The sequence below is a fragment of the Coffea arabica genome, chromosome 4e, assembly GCF_036785885.1.
Source record: "Coffea arabica cultivar ET-39 chromosome 4e, Coffea Arabica ET-39 HiFi, whole genome shotgun sequence".
In the NCBI taxonomy this organism is placed as follows: domain Eukaryota; kingdom Viridiplantae; phylum Streptophyta; class Magnoliopsida; order Gentianales; family Rubiaceae; genus Coffea; species Coffea arabica.
The window spans coordinates 6,119,621-6,139,269 of NC_092317.1; the positions used below are offsets into that span (position 1 = coordinate 6,119,621).

The 19,649-nt window shown below is 34.7% G+C and overlaps 1 protein-coding gene, 1 long non-coding RNA gene and 1 other non-coding gene across 3 annotated transcripts; 2 read left to right on the top strand and 1 right to left on the bottom strand.

Moving 5' to 3' along the window:
• The first annotated feature begins 254 nt into the window (after positions 1 to 254).
• Positions 255 to 3,160, top strand: LOC113741442 (single-stranded DNA-binding protein, mitochondrial). The gene is made up of 4 exons (XM_027268973.2): positions 255 to 602; positions 1,172 to 1,398; positions 2,129 to 2,229; positions 2,758 to 3,160. The coding sequence occupies exons 1-4, from the start codon at positions 324 to 326 to the stop codon at positions 2,835 to 2,837; spliced, it is 687 nt and encodes a 228-aa protein (XP_027124774.1). The 5' UTR covers positions 255 to 323; the 3' UTR covers positions 2,838 to 3,160.
• Positions 3,161 to 3,684: 524 nt separating this feature from the next.
• LOC113743072 (U6 spliceosomal RNA) lies at positions 3,685 to 3,787 on the top strand. The gene has a single exon (XR_003460962.1). It is a non-coding gene; the product is annotated as a U6 spliceosomal RNA (small nuclear RNA).
• Positions 3,788 to 7,569: 3,782 nt separating this feature from the next.
• Positions 7,570 to 12,191, bottom strand: LOC140005693 (uncharacterized). The gene is made up of 2 exons (XR_011813264.1): positions 11,777 to 12,191; positions 7,570 to 7,840 (listed from the first exon to the last, which is right to left on the bottom strand). It is a non-coding gene; the product is annotated as an uncharacterized lncRNA (long non-coding RNA).
• Between the last annotated feature and the right edge of the window lie 7,458 nt (positions 12,192 to 19,649).

Below are 19,649 nucleotides of genomic sequence, written 5' to 3' on the forward strand. Positions count from 1 at the left end.
AGGCTGTGCAGACAAATTTGCCCCTCAAAAAGTTGATTTCCGTCTCTCCTAACGGCACAAATATACGGAGTGACCAAAACGGTATAGATTTACTAGTTCAGTGACATTTCGCGCTAATAAAAAAGTTTAGTGACCAGAACCGGCACTTTGAAATAGTTTAGTGACATTTCGCGCAATTCGCTCTTTTTTTTTTGGTAAGGTAAAAAAAAAAAAAATTATTAAGATAAAAAATAAAAGGGTTTAAGAATAGAAGGGTTAAAGGGATAAGGATTTCATTTCAATTTCCCCCAAATTTTAGCAGATCATTTCTTTTCTCTTCATCAATGGCGTCTTCACTCTCAAGGACACTTTGCCGTAGACTTCTTCTCTCAAACCCCAGATCAAAGCCCTCGACTTTCTCTTATTCCTTCTGCTCAAAAAGCTTTTCTTTTGTGGACGCCTCCTCAGAGTCGGACGAACCCTCCACTGTCAATTCGGCCCATTCCGATGCTGAGTCAGCGGCCCCCTCTTCATTTTCTGTTTCTTCCTCAGACTCAACTAAGCAGCAGCGCGTCATTCGGAGTCGTCCCCTCGAAAATGGGTTGGATGTTGGCATTTACAAGGTCCAATTTTTGCTGAACATTTCTGAATTTGTTTTTTTTTTGGAATTTATTGTCATGGTAATAACTGTTAGAATAGTTTCAAAGTTTAATTTGTTTTTACATGTCGACAGTAATCTTGTCTTCTTGTTTTTTCTGTAATGTATAAAAATTGTTGTGCGTTTTTGGTGGGGTTACTTTGCACAAAATTTTGTTAGACAGGATGAAATTCTTATTAGTTTATAATGAAAATTACTAGCAGGTCAAAGATTAGAATTTTATTAGGATCTGACTGAAAGTTTGTGTCAGGGCAAGATTGAACTTTTATTATGTTCTAACTGATATTTTTTGTTTGTTTATACGGGGAAATTTTGAAAATTTTTTTTGTTTCTTTTCAAATTTGGCGTGTGTTTCCCCCCGCCCCCCCCCCCCCCCCCCCCCCCCCCAGATTGATCAGGAGTTTAGTTTGTAAGGGAATTTTTTTTGAAAAAAGCTTATAAAATGTTCTTTTGAATTCTTTGGATTAAGAGGAATTTTGCATGTACAAAACGAAGCTGATTTGCATCCGTAACTCTATGATGTATGTGGAACAGGCTGTATTGATTGGTCTGGTGGGGCAGGCTCCTCTTCAGAAGAAGTTAAGGAATGGGAAGGCAGTCACTATGCTGTCACTTGGGACAGGTGGGATTCGGAACAATAGGAGGCCATTTGATAATGAGGAGCCTAGAGAATTTGCAGATAGGTGTGCAGTTCAATGGCACAGGGTTGCAGTTTACCCTGAGAGGTTAGGAGCGCTAACTGTGAAGCATGCAGTACCAGGGTGAGCCTGTTTGGATTTATTTAGGCTTCTGTGATTGACATTTTGCAAAGGTTATGGCTCTTAAGTGTTGAAATTCTAAAAGTTATTGCATATAACATGTCAAACTCTTGTGTATACTAACATGAACTTTTAATTCAATTGAAAGTGGTGAAAAGAGACTTAGAATCCAAATTAATGAACCTTGGATTATGTCCTGCGTTCTGCTGGTTTCTGAGAAATGACAATCTCATAATTGGGAATTTAATACTAAAGTGAGTCAGTTCTGTAGATTACTTGGCAGACCACCAAATTAGATGGTTTATGTTGCGGTTCAAGAATTTCACTTTTTTTTTTTTCAATTTGTTGGTGTTTGTACACCAAATCCTGCTCCGTAAGTCTTACCCCTTTAGTTGTACTATTTGTATTGATACAAACTGGTGGTCCTTGGGCATTGTTACTATGTTTAATCAGTCTACTTTCTTATCATAGTTGATTTATTAAAGATTGTAGCCTATGGAGATATACATTGGCTGTTTTTCTCTGTTCTCTCTCTCTCTCTCTGTGTTTCTTTCTACTGAGTTAGCTTTGAGCACGATTTGCCCTGCACTTATACTCATCAGCATGCACTGTTCTTCACTTAACAACCATGAGCATCCCTTGCTCCCACGTGTTAGTGCATCAATCAATTGCTCACTTTCTTTTGAGTTATGGTTATATCCTTAATGTTATTGATGTTTGCATCACCTCACAGATCAGTCTTGTACGTGGAAGGAAATCTGGAGACTAAGATATTTAATGATCCGATAACTGGTCTAGTTCGACGTATACGAGAGATTGCAATACGCCGAAATGGTAAGTTTATCACCGTGTTCCCACATACTATCATAATTGCACTGTTGTTAGTTATAGTGCTTGTCTCCAGAAACAAGAAACTATGTTTATTGAAGGTACAGTATCAATTCAATCTGTTTTATTTTCTGATTTCATGTTGGTAAACTACATATTTCTGTACTTATATTGATGCTGTTTTTTCAGCTATTTGCCGCTTGGTGATTTTTTTTTTAACGATGTTTGAAAGAAATTTTATGTATGTTAGACTATGGTGTCTCATCTCTTCTGATGCCAAAATATGAAAGCATTTGGTCACTTGAAAACCTGACTAGACTGTTTGCATGACTGCTTAATGAATAGGATATACAGTATCTGTTAACAGATACAAATGGAGCACTCCAATTTTGCTTTTCAATTGATCTATTCCTATAAAGTTACATGTATAAAGCTTGTTCTGTCAATGAATTTTTGGAAGTTTCATTTAGTACCCAAAAAAAAAATGGTGAAACACTGATAATATGGTGAACTCTGGTTATGTGGGTCTTGTAGGTCGGCTGGTGTTTTTGGGACAAGGAAGTGATAACCAGAAACCATCACAAGGAGATCTGAGAAGTGTTGGCTATTATTAAAGCGAATCAAGTGTGAAAGCAATGGGAGGCTCTTTGAGAGAGTATTTTAAAACACTCTTGTAATTATGTTTGAGCATTGCTTAGGGAGGAGATTTGGGATGGCCAGATCAAGTCTGATTAAGAAATTGTACTATTTGTCTTGCTAATCTTGATGTCCCTTGCTGAAGTAGTCTGTGGTTGTTAGTGGGAGAATATATTCCGAGCATTGCTTATGGTCGCGTTTGATAGCCAGTTTACTTGTTAGTTGGAAAAGTACTTGCCTTGGAATATTGAAGTAGCTCTCTCTGTCTCTCGTTTATTGATGCTGGTATTTCTTATGCTCATAGATCGTTTAACTGTGTTATTCCGCAAATCAATAGGGATATTCTTGCAATAATCTGTTGGTGTTACTCCCAAGAGGGAGAGAAGTGGTGAATGTGGTAGAGACATTAGAATGGTAGAAGAAAGCAATGATGTCTGGAACTAATTTACGAAGGGGCAGCCATTCTTTCTGCTGTACTTGTTGTTCCTTGTGTGTTGTGTGTTATACATTGTTGGGGAGATGGAGAGACTTATTTAGCAGTATACCTGGCAATGGAGTAATCTTATTGTGATATCAATTCATTGTCATATTTTAGCTCGATAGTAGACTGGATTCTAATAATCAGATCCAAATGAAGTTGAGTTCTAGTTTCAAGAATGGACAATAGGCAAGCGCACAAGTATTTGGAATTCAGGTGTTCAGTTTTTCGAGCCAGCTTTGATGGCAGTCGCACTCTTTTAATGCATATAATTGCACTCAGTTCCCACATCGCCTGCGATCAGAAAAGCCAAGCAGGTTATATTTGCTCTTCATGCAGCTTTGGACGTCCCTTCGAAGACATCCGATAAAATTGGAACGAAATAGAGAAGATTAGCATGGTCCCTTGGCAAGGATGACACGCACAAATCGAGAAATGGTCCAAATTCTTTTGGGCTATTGTGCAGTCAGTGTCGAATTCAATTACCCGGCTCTTCTGTGATGATCGTGGGCCATGATGCATTGTGTCATATGTTCTGCCACTTTGGACCGCTCTGTTCATCAACACTCTTTGCATGCGCCAAATTCAGCTTTTTTTTTTTTTTTTTTTTTTTTTTTTTTTGTAGAAAAACTAAGTTTTGCCTTAATCAACAGAAAGAGTTATTGAATTTCACTGTCGATGTGAGAATTATATCAGTGAGCTAGTCGTAAGAACTCTTGTAAGCGATTTGTAATATCAAAAGCATGTTTTATGGCGACTTCAAGTTTGGACTAAAAAGCATGAGCCAGTTAGAATTGACAAAATGGACTATCATTAGCAATAGCTGAAGTGGCAATAGCAGGAATTATCCCACTGCAAATTTGAAAGTCCTCATGTAGTTTTCAATGTGCAAAAACTGTCATCATGTTAAGTTAAAAGCTAGATCAAGTCCCTTTGAATCTCATTCTGGTGCATAACAATGGGTACTCACATGCAAGGAGTGGAGTAAATATTCTATAGCACTTATATAGCTTCACCCTCAAAAAATAAAAACCTTCCACAGGATCAAGCAAACATAGAAAACAAGCTGATTTATCATTCACTTGTTTAGCAATTCTTTTTCTCAACAACTGTAAAAAGAGGGAAAATAGCCCAGCTACGGGACGTCTCATAGCCTGTTCTGTATTGAAGCCAATGAAAAGTTGTACTATTGAGAGAACTGACCAAACTTGAGCAGAAAAAATTTCCCTTCATCCCATCATTGCGATACCAAATACCCAAACGGATTTTATCTTAATCATTTAACTGACGAAATTTGTAGATTAAGCAAAACAACAATTATAATAATTAATCAAGAAATAAATGATATAAACCTGATTTATTCACCACTGCCACTACTCTCAGAGTCTTCTGGGACAAAGGAACACTTTAATACACTTGATATCTTCATACTTAACAACTGCTGGAGACAAAGAATGGAGCAGGAACAATAATTGCTCATTTGAGGACAAAAAGTTTTCTTCAGCAAAATAAGTCAAGGGGTTTTATTTTCCTTCCCATGAACATACCTCATTTGCCTAACATTCAAATAATTGCTCTCAAAGGTAGAAACTAATATACCACCTATATCCTCTATCAACCACACAAAAACAGAATTGCTATAGATAAATAGAAAAACTGAATTCAAATACAAAATTTATTAAAAAAAAAGTGATACGTACCACTTAAAAAGCCATATAAAATCAATTCCCCAAATAGAAATCAATCAAAGATTAAACTCAAATTTTAAAAATTCAATGAAAAAAAAGAGAATCTTTGAGCACAAACACCAGCTACAAAAGTGCTCACAATCTAGAAAACAAAGAAATGAAAATTTGAAAGAAACAAATAAGACAAAACTTAGGGTAAGAACAAAATTTTGTAAAATACAAGAGAGGAAGTAATGAATCTGGGTAGTCTCGCCAAGATGCATGCCCATGTGTCTGTGAAAGTGAACGAAGGGTGGTGCGATTGAATAGAAGAGGCAGGAATTGCTAGATAATTGTTGATGAGCTGAGGGAATTTTTTGTCTTTTAACCATCGGCTCTCTACGCTCTATTGTTGTCCCAGATTAACACTAGAGCTGTGAAAGATGAAGATGATGACACAACAGGTAAATTTACCTCCATGCTTGGTCTGTGCAGAAAAGGAGTATACAATGGAAGAGAAGCAATTTGTGGACAATTGGGAGATCGGAGTGGGGAGACAGAGTGACAACAATGGAAGGTTAGAGGAGAGAATGGAATTGCTAGGATGTTTGTCAAGTTCACGGCAAAAGCCACTGGAATTGTTAAAACTTACAAGATAACCAGTCCATTATCTAACCAAAAGATGAAGATGCCCCAAAAAATTCAACAAATCCACAATAATACCGCAACAGTCTCAGCAGCCAACCAGAGATCAAATTAGATGATGAAATCAATTGATAACCAAATAACCACAGCAACTGCTTTAAATTACCAAATAACCAAATCCGGTCAAAATAAGTGGCCCAGTCAAAATAATTGAGCATCTAAATTGGAATTCAATTGACAATCCAATTCCACTCATTCTCATCTTTACAATATTAAGGATATATATACTAGTTATTGAGCATCATGCCTAGACAGTGTGGAATGGCATATAGATTTATAACCGCAAACTGCAGAAACATACAACTAAAAAATTACTGTGCAAAGCCACAGCTTCTCCATTCTGGCTTGCTAATCTGCTTTAACTGCAGCTTTAAAGCTATTCAACATGTATTGCAAGAGATGCACAAACTTCATGTAAAAACTACAATCATAACCAAAAGCAAAATTACATTGTCATTTCAAAATTTCTCCTTATCCATTAATCCATGTAAGCAAGAGCAGGATCCTTGTAAATCTCCTCTATAACCCATTTTGGGGGGAGAAAATCTAAACAACGAAATGCCAGACAATAATTTGTAAACGTACCTCATTTGGTCCCCGTCTGGTGTTCACGAAGGCGCCGACGGCGAATACAGCGGCTATGAAGAGTAAAACCCCATATATCGTTAAATCTTTGGTTGCAGTTGTTGATCTTTTCCTGCAACTTTGTAACCTCAAGCTGCATTTCCATTTGCTTGGCGCTCAAATTGGCAACTTCCAACGCTTTAACTGCCGTGGCACGGGCCTCCCTATCCAGCATCTGCTCCAATTTCTTTTGCAATAACACGAGACCTGTGGCGATTGATCCCGTGACGACCGATGATAAAGCTAAATCGCCAAGGTTAATGTCAGTCTCGCCTGGGGCTGAGGTTGGGGTTTGGGTTGCAGGGGTCGGGGTCCCGGTCCCGGTCCCGGACCGGGATTGGGTAGGGGTCGGGGTCGGGGTCCCGGTCCCGGACGTAGGGGTCGGGACCGGGAATTGGGTAGGGATCGGGATCGGTGTGGAGGTCACGGTTGGGGTCGGGTCAGCCACAGAAATGGGGGTGGATTGGGACTCGACGGTTGAAAACCGTCTTCTCACCTCTGTAAATCTGGGAACAACATTTGGATGGCAGTAAATGATACTGGTAGCGAGAAAAATAGGCGTGAAAACAAGATTTAACAAGTAAACTAAACTTATAACAAGTTTTCATTTGATGTCCGGAACTCTAATTTTAGTAGGTTTAAAGCGTGACCGATGTCTTCCATCACATATTTGCTTGCTGTAAATATAATATGAATGAGACTTTGCATCTCTGTACACCGATCGTGTAATCTTGAACTCTTGATTACTTGAACTAAACAAATGAAAACTTGTTCTGAGTTTAGTTTACTTGTTGACGCTCCGCAGAAATTTAATAGCTTAGAGAAAGTTGTGCAGACATTTACCTGATTTTTGCTTTGCCAATCCACATTTGGATTTCGGGGATGTTTTGGATTGTAAGGATGGGAGCTCTGGCCGGAAACGGAAACGGATTTTAATCCACCAAGAACGGTTAGAAGTTAAATGGAGGCCTGTGTCTTTTGCCCTAATAAGTAATAAGTAGCAGCGATTTTTATTTTTCTTTTAAATGAGGAGGGAGGCTTGCTTGTTAAATTGAGAGTTTAAATTACCAAGCCAATTTATGAATGTCCCATTACAAGAAATTGCAAAGGCAACTTATAACAGCAAATCTTAAAGATTAATTCTCACACATGGCATACTTCCTTATATTGCAATTAAACAATTTCATTATCAAGAGAAAAGCATAAAGCCATTCTAGTTCTAAACACTAAACCATAGGCATGGAACCCTGCGTTTAGCATCACTATGAATTCATCAAGATAAATGTATCCAGCCAACCGTAACACTACAAGAGAAAAATAAGTATCCAGTCAATCATAACACTACAAACAAAAGTAACCCATGCATAGCATACGTGTTTAAACAATTTTCATCACTAAAGTTGCACAACAAGCTCAGTTTATATTAGCTTAGAGGGCTCTAAAACATCACCAACAGCAGATATCCAGGTCTGCCTTCCATATTCCCCCTACTTAGGTTTCATCATATCTGCAGAAGAAGAAACAGAATTTCAATCAGGAGTGCAATCTCATGCAGTAGAATAAGAAAACAAGTACTCTTATGAAACTCAGAAGGCCAAAGGAGGTCATGTTGCCTCACCTTTGTCACGGCCAATACAAGGCTGACACATTAACCTTCATATTCACAACCAAGATATTACTGTAAAAGTTGAATGCATACCATGAAGCACAGTTAAACATGATGGAACATTACAAGGACCATATTGTTATCGACTGGTACCACATTATGCAGAATGCAGAACATTCCTACAATATCTTTTGAACCTGTGGAGTAGGAGGATAAACACAAGCACACACCTATGCAGGCACACAACTGAACTCATCCAAATAGAAATTCAAAGACATTGCTCATATTTTTCCAATTAAATTAAATGACTAGAAACTTGAGTTTGCCATCCAAAAAAAAAATTGAAAGAAGAAAATAAAACATGATTACCACTAAAAAAATTGAAAGAAGAAAACAATGATAATCACTAAAAAGAAATTGAAAGAAGAGAAAAAAATTGTTATCACTATAAGGTGCAACCTTCAACGATTAGAACCTCAAAATACTCAATGCAAGAATTCACCTTAGGATTTTGAAGACCTTCAAGCACCCATCATCAATCTTTTAGAATCAACAACCATCTAATCCCATTCTCATCAAAACGGTCCAATGTCCAAGAATTGAAGGAAAATGACGTATCTATTTCTTCCTAAAAAGAAAAGGCGAAATCTTCTAATAATTACTGTATAAATGTACATTTGCCTGGGGGATTCTACATTATAAAAGTAACCAATGAAAAAGGGAGGATTAAATATCGTTGTCTTCTTCTGAGCATAGGAAGAAAAAAAAAACTGAAATCCAATCTACAATACTGCAAAATTACCATTGAATAAAAACTTCACCTTGAACAACATGTCCAGTTTCTCTCTATTATTGAAGGAGAGGGTGATACCCAGTAGCTCTGGTTAAAACAATTTTTTTTGAGAAGCTAGTTCCAAATGGTAAAGATTGAGAGTAACTAAAAGTTATATAGCCACCCAAACTTAACAACAATTGGATGTAATGACAGGTAAGTCAGGTGCACACTGTGCAGCGGAGAAGGACGACCAAGAATCTTGGCAAAATTGAGAAGAAACCCAGAAGCAGGAGCAACAGGTGCAGCCATTGAGAGGAAGAACAAAGGCACAACCAGTATAGAGATTCCTCAGTGATGTGGCAAAAAAAACTAACTGAAATACCAAGATGCAAATATGGTGTTCTAGTATTCAAAAGAATAGAGAAGACAATTAGTTGCAAACTTTTTTTCAATCCAAAATGTGTACACACACAAACATGTATATATGTGTATGTATGCATTTACGTATATACAGGGAGGTGTATATAGCCATATATACATATATGTATAGTTGCATATATGTATATACATGAATATCCATACATACATATGTACTAGTTTATCTGTTGCCACACATTCGCGTGGCTTTTCCCAGATTTGAGTGCAGGAAATGGTTAATCTAGACCTATGTATATATCTGTAAAGTTAATTATCTGCCGCACTGTTCTAGGAGCTAATTGGAAGAATGTAAAAATATTGATTATAATCAACAAACAGTATGAATTCCTGAAGTGAGAAGAAAGTTTCAATAAAGTCTATTATATTACAGTGTGAATACTTCGTCAACCATACCACGGGCTGAAAAACAAGCAAGCAATTTTCAATGAATGCCACAAAAGGTGAAGCCAAGCAGGGTGGTCATTGCTGCTAGAAAAGGCACGCCACTGCTAAGCACAAAAAGAGAGAGATTTACATTATGAAAATTTGGAAAAAGGAGTTGCTCATCTAGTGCTTTTTGTTACCTATTCTCTTGCTAGTAAATAGGACCTACGTTGAGAATGTAGCACAAGTATTTGATAAGGACAAAAAACTCACATCCATACAAGACTAATTAGCAAAATTAGAAAATCAAATGCTGAAATTTAGTTGGGAAATATAGACCATTGCTGCTTTGGCTCTGAACTTACAAAGCCTAACATTCAGGTATTCAAATTTGTTCATCTCAGTATTGCAGTTTAGGTTTTGGACTTTCATTTCCTAACCAACAATTTAGCAAATATGATCAGAATGATGATAAAATTATGTCGATGCAAGTAAATAAAATACTTGCATAAAGTACAAGAAGCCAAGGAACTCTCTTATCATCCAATTTAAGCAAATTCTCAAGCTCACAACATTCTTGGTGTCAAATATACCCGCAGCATTTGCACTTCTATTTGTATGGACTGCCATTTAAACTATCCTCCTCTAGGTTGCCATTATGTAGACTACACACCTTAGCCTTTCCATCTTCCCACCACCGCATTCCTTCTCTCTCGTGTTACCAAGACAGGACTGTCTTCATGCATATTTCACTGATACATAACCTTATGAATGCAATGAATAACTCACATTCAATTCAATTGAGACATAATCTTGTGAATGCAACGTGTTCACAGCACATACATAGCTCACAGGAAATTCTAAATATCATTCCGATCTAGATTTGCCATAGGTAAATGCCAACAGCACCATGCCACCATTTTAAAACTTCATCATAGAAAGAGAAGAGCTCCCTGCTCCTACGTAATATATGAACTTCAACAGCATCGGGAAACACATATGAAAAATATCAAATAATTGATATGTCTCTAGATTCAACCTCCCAGGGTTAAAGCTAAATACTCCGAATGGTCGACAGTAAGTCATATATACTCGATAAAAACACCCATCTTCAGCACCACTACTTAAAAAAATGCACATGCAGCATTCCTTAGATGATGGTTACTCATCTAGAATTTAAGCTGCAGTTCATTTAATAACCAGAAGCATTATATCAAAGAAGCAACAATCAGGCTATCAAAGCCATAACTCATCATGTTAAGTTAAAAGCTAGATCAAGTCCCTTTGAATCTCGTTCTGGTGCATAACAATGGGTACTCACATGCAAGGAGTGGAGTAAACATTCTATAGCACTTATATAGCTTCACCCTCAAAAAATAAAAACCTTCCACAGGATCAAGCAAACATAGAAAACAAGCTGATTTATCATTCACTTGTTTAGCAATTCTTTTTCTCAACAACTGTAAAAAGAGGGAAAATAGCCCAGCTACGGGACGTCTCATAGCCTGTTCTGTATTGAAGCCAATGAAAAGTTGTGTACTATTGAGAGAACTAACCAAACTTGAGCAGAAAAAATTTCCCTTCATCCTATCATTGCGATACCAAATACCCAAACGGATTTTATCTTAATCATTTAACTGACGAAATTTGTCGATTAAGCAAAACAACAATTATAATAATTAATCAAGAAATAAATGATATAAACCTGATTTATTCACCACTGCCACTACTCTCAGAGTCTTCTGGGACAAAGGAACACTTTAATACACTTGATATCTTCATACTTAACAACTGCTGGAGACAAAGAATGGAGCAGGAACAATAATTGCTCATTTGAGGACAAAAAGTTTTCTTCAGCAAAATAAGTCAAGAGGTTTTATTTTCCTTCCCATGAACATACCTCATTTGCCTAACATTCAAATAATTGCTCTCAAAGGTAGAAACTAATATACCACCTATATCCTCTATCAACCACACAAAAACAGAATTGCTATAGATAAATAGAAAAACTGAATTCAAATACAAAATTAATTAAAAAAAAAAGTGATACGTACCACTTAAAAAGCCATATAAAATCAATTCCCCAAATAGAAATCAATCAAAGATTAAACTCAAATTTTAAAAATTCAATGAAAAAAAAGAGAATCTTTGAGCACAAACACCAGCTACAAAGTGCTCACAATCTAGAAAACAAAGAAACGAAAATTTGAAAGAAACAAATATGACAAAACTTAGGGTAAGAACAAAATTTTGTAAAATACCGGAGAGGAAGTAATGAATCTGGGTAGTCTCGCCAAGATGCATGCCCATGTGTCTGTGAAAGTGAACGAAGGGTGGTGCGATTAAATAGAAGAGGCAGGAATTGCTAGATAATTGTTGATGAGCTGAGGGAATTTTTTGTCTTTTAACCATCGGCTCTCTACGCTCTATTGTTGTCCCAGATTAACACTAGAGCTGTGAAAGATGAAGATGATGACACCACAGGTAAATTTACCTCCATGCTTGGTCTGTGTAGAAAAGGAGTATACAATGGAAGAGAAGCAATTTGTGGACAATTGGGAGATCGGAGTGGGGAGACAGAGTGACAACAATGGAAGGTTAGAGGAGAGAGTGGAATTGCTAGGATGTTTGTCAAGTTCACGGCAAAAGCCACTGGAATTGTTAAAACTTACAAGATAACCAGTCCATTATCTAACCAAAAGATGAAGATGCCCCAAAAAATTCAACAAATCCACAATAATACCGCAACAGTCTCAGCAGCCAACCAGAGATCAAATTAGATGATGAAATCAATTGATAACCAAATAACCACAGCAACTGCTTTAAATTACCAAATAACCAAATCCGGTCAAAATAAGTGGCCCAGTCAAAATAATTGAGCATCTAAATTGGAATTCAATTGACAATCCAATTCCACTCATTCTCATCTTTACAATATTAAGGATGTATATACTAGTTATTGAGCAACATGCCCAGACAGTGTGGAATGGCATATAGATTTATAGCCGCAAACTGCAGAAACATACAACTAAAAAATTACTGTGCAAAGCCACAGCTTCTCCATTCTGGCTTGCTAATCTGCTTTAACTGCAGCTTTAAAGCTATTCATCATGTATTGCAAGAGATGCACAAACTTCATGTAAAAACTACAATCATAACCAAAAGCAAAATTACATTGTCATATTACTGAAGAGCTCCAACCTTAGGAAGCTTGCACATTCTATCTTTCTCAAGATAAGAAGGATAGCAAAGCTCACTAAGAGAAGCAAGTCCAACTAGTATTTATTGATATCATGACATGGTACAAGATTAAATTATAACTCATTCAGAGATTATACTCCTAATTCATTTATTCCGGTGTAAAATATGCTAAAAATATGTTCTTCGAAGATGGTATCTCCCAAGAGATACTCAAATTTGTCCCTAAAAGCAAGCATAAAACCAAAATAACAAGTGTTGTTCCTTTGAGTACCGGCATGAAGCCATGAATGTAAAAACTTTGAAACAACTTTCTTTGAATGTAAAAAACCATGAATGATTGAATGGTCTATACAAAAAAGCACGATACCATGCCATTTTATAATCTTGATAAGTAAATCCATCTGGAATGAATCTGACTGAGAAAGATTTCTTTGAATAAAGAGAAGTCCATTCATTGGGAGAACAAACTTTCTTTATAATGCATTTTGAATGACTAACAATTTCAGGGTTCTTTTGATCAGGAATAGGAAAAATTTCCACAGATTGAGTATCTGGAAAGATCAATTCATAATAATCCAGATTTTTAGACGGATCGTCTGGTTGCCAAAAACATTTTGAAGGAAAGATTCTTTGAGTAAAGGAATTAAGAGTGTTATAAAGAGGAACTTCTTGGAATCTAGTCAAAGTAATATGTTGAGTGAATGGTTTAGTAAAATATGAATTTTCTTTGACTTTTTCTGAGGTTCTTGGAATCTGTTGAATGGGTCTTATTTGAGAAGAAATTGGGGTACGAGCAGCTTGACTATAAGTCAATGCTGGAAAATCTTGCAATAATTGGAATCGATTTTGAGTTACAGGAGTAAGACTCATCTCATAGTCTTGAGGAGTCTTAGGTCTTCCTGCTTTTGAATCCATGATCCTGCAAAATTCAAAGTCAAAAAATAAAGTTGTTGAGTTTCTCTCGAAGCTGTTTAATTTGTTGGTCATAATATTGAATCTCTTCTTGAGGATGACCGGCTTTTTTGAGGACATCTTTAAAGATAATATTGGAATTAATTTGTCTTGTGAGAAGAAAGGCTTTTTCTTTTGGAGTCTGAACAGACCAAAAACTTGGTCGAATATAAACTGGGGAATGATTTTGAATCTGATGATGAGGAATAGGCTGAATTTGTCCTTGTGAATTTTTAATATAGTAAGTATGATATCTATGGGAAATGTTTTTATCTTTTCTTTGAAGAATAGGATCGTCCCTTTCTTTTCTCCGCCTGCGAATATATTCTTTGTGGGTTTCACGTTCCATTTCCCTGTAAAAATTCTCTAGTCAAGAAGTCAGGGAGAGAATTATTTTCTCCTTTAATAAATTCTATTTCGAAATCAAATACAGATAGAATTGCTTGCCATCTAGCAAATATTTGTTTTGAAACAATATTTTGAACATCTTTTTGTAAAACTTCTTTTGCTGATTTACAATCTATTCTAAATAAAAAATTTTTATTATATAAATCATCTTGAAATTTTGATATACATAGTACTATAGATAAAATTTCCTTTTTGATAGTGAAATAATTCTTTTGTGGACCGGACCAAGTTTCTGAATGGAATCTAACTAATTCTTCTTTTAGATCATCTATTTTTTGTTTTAGAATTCCTCCATATCCTAATTCTGATGCATCTGTTTCGACTATCATAAAGGCTTTAGGATGAGGAAGACATAAACATGGTAATGATTCAATTTTCTCTTTAAGATATTTAATTTTTTGAGTATGTTCTTCAGTCCATGGTTTAGGGTTTTTCTTTAATCTATCAAACAATATAGCACATTCTTGTCTTAATTTAGGAAAGAAATCTGCAATGTAATTTAAACATCCTAAAAATCTTTGTAATTGATTTTTCTCTTTTATTTCATCTGGAAATTTACTTGCAAATTCTAAATCTCTATTTATTGGTTTTATTGTTCCTTCATTTATATCATATCCTAAAAATCTTACTTTAGTTTGGAATAGTTTCATTTTTTATGCTGAAACAAGTAACCCATTTTTCTTAACTACCTTTAGAAATATATTTAAATGTTTAAAATGTTGTTCTAATGATTCTGAAAAGATTAATACATCATCTATATAAACTATGCTAAATGAACTATAAGGATTAAATATATCATTCATTATATTTTGAAATTCTGAAGGTGCATTTTTTAATCCAAATGGCATTACCTTCCATTCATAGTGTCCAAAGGGTGTTGTAAATGCTGTTTTATATCTGTCTTCATAGGCTATTAATATCTGCCAATATCCTGACTTCATATCAAATTTTGAAAATATTTTTGCATTATGTAATCTATTTAATAAATTCTTTTTATTTGGAATTGGATACCTAATCCATTGCAAAACTTTATTTAATGGTTTATAATTAATAACTAATCTTGGAACTCCTCTTTCTTTCTCCGCTTGATTCATGACATAAAACGCAGCACAACTCCAAGGTGATTTTGAAGGTGTTATTAATCCTTTATCCAGTAATGCTTGTATCTCTTAAAGCTAGATATATAGGAGCATCTACTCCTAGATGGAATAAAGGTTTTACTGCAACTTGAATTAAACCTATATGAATATATCTATATCCTTTACTAAGATATTTCTGAATTGTATTATGATTTAATAACGGAATTGTTTGATATTCTTCTTGAATAGAAATCGTTTCCTCATGAGTTTTAACTGATAATGCTGTTTTGAAATCTAATGGGTCTATTCTATAAATATGTTCTATTTTTTCTTCTGGAATAGTCCAATCTGAATTGTTTACAGGCATATGATATTCATGACTTTGTACTGTATTTACTTGTTTTGAATTAGGTCCTATCCTAAATTGTCTACGAAATGCAGCCATGGTTAATATTTTATTTAGTCTTTTATCTTATCAGGAACAATCGAGCTTATGCGTGGAACATCCTATCCTGGACTTACCAACCGACTTACAAAACTTCAAAATCTTACCAATGATAGGATAAAATCGTAAATGAAATATATAACTTAAAAGCATAAATTAGAAATTTAATATAGGAAATAATTCAAAATTAGCAATATCTATGGTCTGGCTCTGATACCAGAACCTACCCAGGCATATGAAAGCATATATGAATGCATATAAAGTTTAGAGAAATCAGACTTACAATTAATCAGAGTGATATTAGCAATGGAAGCTTTAAATTTCAGAGGCTTTTGGATGAGATCAAACTTCGAACTTCTATTGAACTTCTTGAATTAAAGGGCGTACAAAGAAATATAAAAACTGGAAGAGGAAGGTTTACAGAGAGAAATTCTTAAATTGGCTAAAAGACTCGATGCCCTTTCCTTTGATATTGAATCCTATTTATAGAGACTTCTTTCTGTGAATTTCATTTGCATTTTCATGCCGACACTTTCATGCCGACACTTTCATTTGAATGTTATTTACTTTTCTTGCCGACACCTTATCTTCTTGTAATTGGTCCTTTTGAGATTCTTATCCTATCTTGAAATCGATATCTTTGAGATTGGCCGACAACTTTATTAAAAGTCTGTCGGGTCTTGAGCGCATGGGCCACCAAAAGGATCAAAAGTGGATTCTGATGATGATCCGGCTGACTCATCTTTTTTGTCTTCTTCCTTTTTGTCTTGATTTTGCAAATAATTCAGATATTCCTTGAGCATTTCTGGATTTTGCATCATCTTTTTCATCAGGAAATGATTTGCAACTGTTTTCGTTGTTGAGCAGTTTTCTTTTTCTTTCTTTTGTGGGGTTGTTGGAATGTTAACTCCTTTGGTATTTTGCTGATTTGGATTTATCCATTTGAGCTTCTCTCCTGTTTCCAAGAATCTTAAAACATTTCTCTGGTCACAGAATTCTTGATTGAATCCTATCCACCATTTGATCTTGAATTCTCGAACTAGTGACATTGGAAGTGATTTTTCAAGTTCTTGATGAATTTTGAAACTCTAGCAAAAAATTCATGGTACTTTGAATTCCATATGGAATAATATTGGTCTTGTCCAAAAGTAATATTTTCGAATGAAATAACATCTGTTCCCATTTCTTTTTGTAAATTATCCCTTATTCTTTGTGAAAATAAATTTGGTAATCCTGTAATAAATCTTTCTTTCCAAAATGAAGCATTACAATCTGGTCTTCTTAATACATTTGTTAAAAACATATCTTTATACCATCTAAAATCTGACAAAGTTGGACATCTTAAATTTGTTAAAAATGTTTTATTTGCATTTAACTCTTCTTTTGGATTTCCTACAAAATACATTACTATAGTAACAATTAAAAATTCTGCAGCATCTGATTGTACTTGAATATTACCTTGATCATCTTCTACTTCTATTGTATGATCTAATATTGATAATTTATCTTGAAATGTTAAAGCATTATCCTACCAATTTTTTAATTGTCCGGTAAATCCTGATACTAGTAATGTTGCAATATTTCTTTCTTGAATATTTTTTAACTTATAAGCTAGTCTTGCCATTCCCATTTCTTGTAAAGTGTTTAATACTTCATATTCTGCTCTTCCGTTTATATTTCATTCATAAATTGAATCTCCATCATATTTTGTGGTATGAAATTTTGATCTTTCTTCATATTGGATATCTGGGGGACTAGGTCTTGGATAATAATTTCTAGTGCTTACTATTTGCCAATCTTTTTTATTATTTTTAAAAGGTCTTTTTCTTCTTATTTTATTTATTTGATTGTTATCTTCTTCTTTAAATTGCTCTTCTATAGGTAAAATTATATCTTCATTATTTTTCGAGTAGCTTGATTCTTCTGATGATATTTCTTCGTTTATTATATTATCTAATGTATTTATTCTAGGAGTTTGAGTCTGAGCTTCTGTTGTTAGACTTTGCAATGTTTGAGATATTCTATTTAATATATTATCTGTATTATTTATTCTTTGAGTATTAACGCTTTGAATTAATTCTTGCTCTCTATCTCTTGTTAAGCTTCTAGGTTGAAAATGTGGTGCTGAAACATCATTAGGAAATTTTGTAACTGGTTTCTGAATACTGTCTATTTTAGTACTTATTACTTCTATATGTTGTGATATAGTATGCAGAATTTGATTTGTGTAATTATTTTGTTGGTATAATTTTTTAATATCATCTAGATTCACATTATTGCTAGTACTACTTGCTTCTGCTTCGCGTCCTTTTTTGAAAGGGGATGCAATAACTTCTCCTTGTCCTAAATTAATTTTTACTTCTTGTAATGGAGGATGAATTAAGGTTACTATTTGATCGTCTTTTAATTTTCATTTTTTATATAAACTAGTTTGAACATTTATCTGTGGTGTATTATATATATCAATTATTCCTGTTTTTGAAATGTAAAATGATAACCAAGTAAAGAAGGGAAAATCAAATTTTCTATTTTCTAATTCTTTTTTCCATTCTAATATTAATTTTTCTTTACACTCTGGCGACAATTGAAAAAATCAAATTCTTTTTTCTGTATTTTCTTCATCATCAAAATCTTCTTGTAAATATTTATGATTTATTTTATATTTTTTACTTATTACATTTATTTCACCTCGCATTTGAGAATGTGTTGGGGAATATTCTGATTTATTTTGATTAATTACTTCTAGAACAGGAGTTTTAAATTTAAATGTTGAGGAACTTTCTGGAATAAAAGTTGTATCACTTGATTCATAACTAGATCTTCTAGCCGGAATCCATGAATGACTTGAAGTTGAAGATCTTTCTCTAAATGAAGAAAATCTTAACAAAACTTTTCCATCAGGTTCTTCTATAATATCTTCTACATTTGTTTGCTCTATGTTTCTTGGTGCTTGTGGATTTTGAATTATAAATTCATTAGGTATACTTATTTCGTTCCATTTTAATCTTTTGGGAGTATAAATAGTAGGCCTATCTGCATCAACTTGCAATAATGTTGTTTCATCTTTTAAAGTTGGAGTCATGATAAATTTTGGATTTAGTTGAGAGGACAATGGTCTATAATACATTTTATAGATTATAGCAAAATTCTTAGTATGTTTTTCAAATTCATCACCTTGTAAATGAATATCTAATATGACTGAATTCAGAACATGTGGATCTGTTAAGTCTACTGAAAAATTTGGAGCACAGTTAAAGTAAATTGGTCCATTACATACATTTGTTTGAATCATAGATAAAAGAGAGGTTTTATATCTTTTGAGTCTTGTATCTCTTAAAGTTAGATATATAGGAGCATCTACTCCTAGATGGAATAAAGGTTTTACTGCAACTTGAATTAAACCTATATGAATATATCTATATCATTTACTAAAATATTTCTGAATTGTATCATGATTTAATAACGGAATTGTTTGATATTCTTTTTGAATAGAAATCGTTTCCTCATAAGTTTTAACTGATAATGCTGTTTTGAAATCTAATGGGCCTATTCTATGAATATGTTCAAAATTTCTCCTTATCCATTAATCCATGTAAGCAAGAGCAGGATCCTTGTAAATCTCCTCTATAACCCATTTTGGGGGGAGAAAATCTAAACAACGAAATGCCAGACAATAATTTGTAAACGTACCTCATTTGGTCCCCATCTGGTGTTCACGAAGGCGCCGACGGCGAAGACAGCGGCTAAGAAGAGTAAACCCCATATATCGTTAAATCTTTGGTTGCAGTTGTTGATCTTTTCCTGCAACTTTGTAACCTCAAGCTGCATTTCCATTTGCTTGGCGCTCAAATTGGCAACTTCCGACGCTTTAACTGCCGTGGCACGGGCCTCCCTATCCAGCATCTGCTCCAATTTCTTTTGCAATAACACGAGACCTGTGGCGATTGATCCCGTGACGACCGATGATAAAGCTAAATCGCCAAGGTTAATGTCAGTCTCGCCTGGGGCTGAGGTTGGGGTTTGGGTTGCAGGGGTCGGGGTCCCGGTCCC

Bases quoted from the DNA above. Each gene is read 5' to 3' on its own strand.
- LOC113741442 (XM_027268973.2), top strand. From the start codon at position 324: ATGGCGTCTTCACTCTCAAGGACACTTTGCCGTAGACTTCTTCTCTCA. The intron at 603-1,171 runs GTCCAATTTTTG...TATGTGGAACAG, and splicing joins TGGATGTTGGCATTTACAAG to GCTGTATTGATTGGTCTGGT. The intron at 1,399-2,128 runs GTGAGCCTGTTT...ATCACCTCACAG, and splicing joins GTGAAGCATGCAGTACCAGG to ATCAGTCTTGTACGTGGAAG.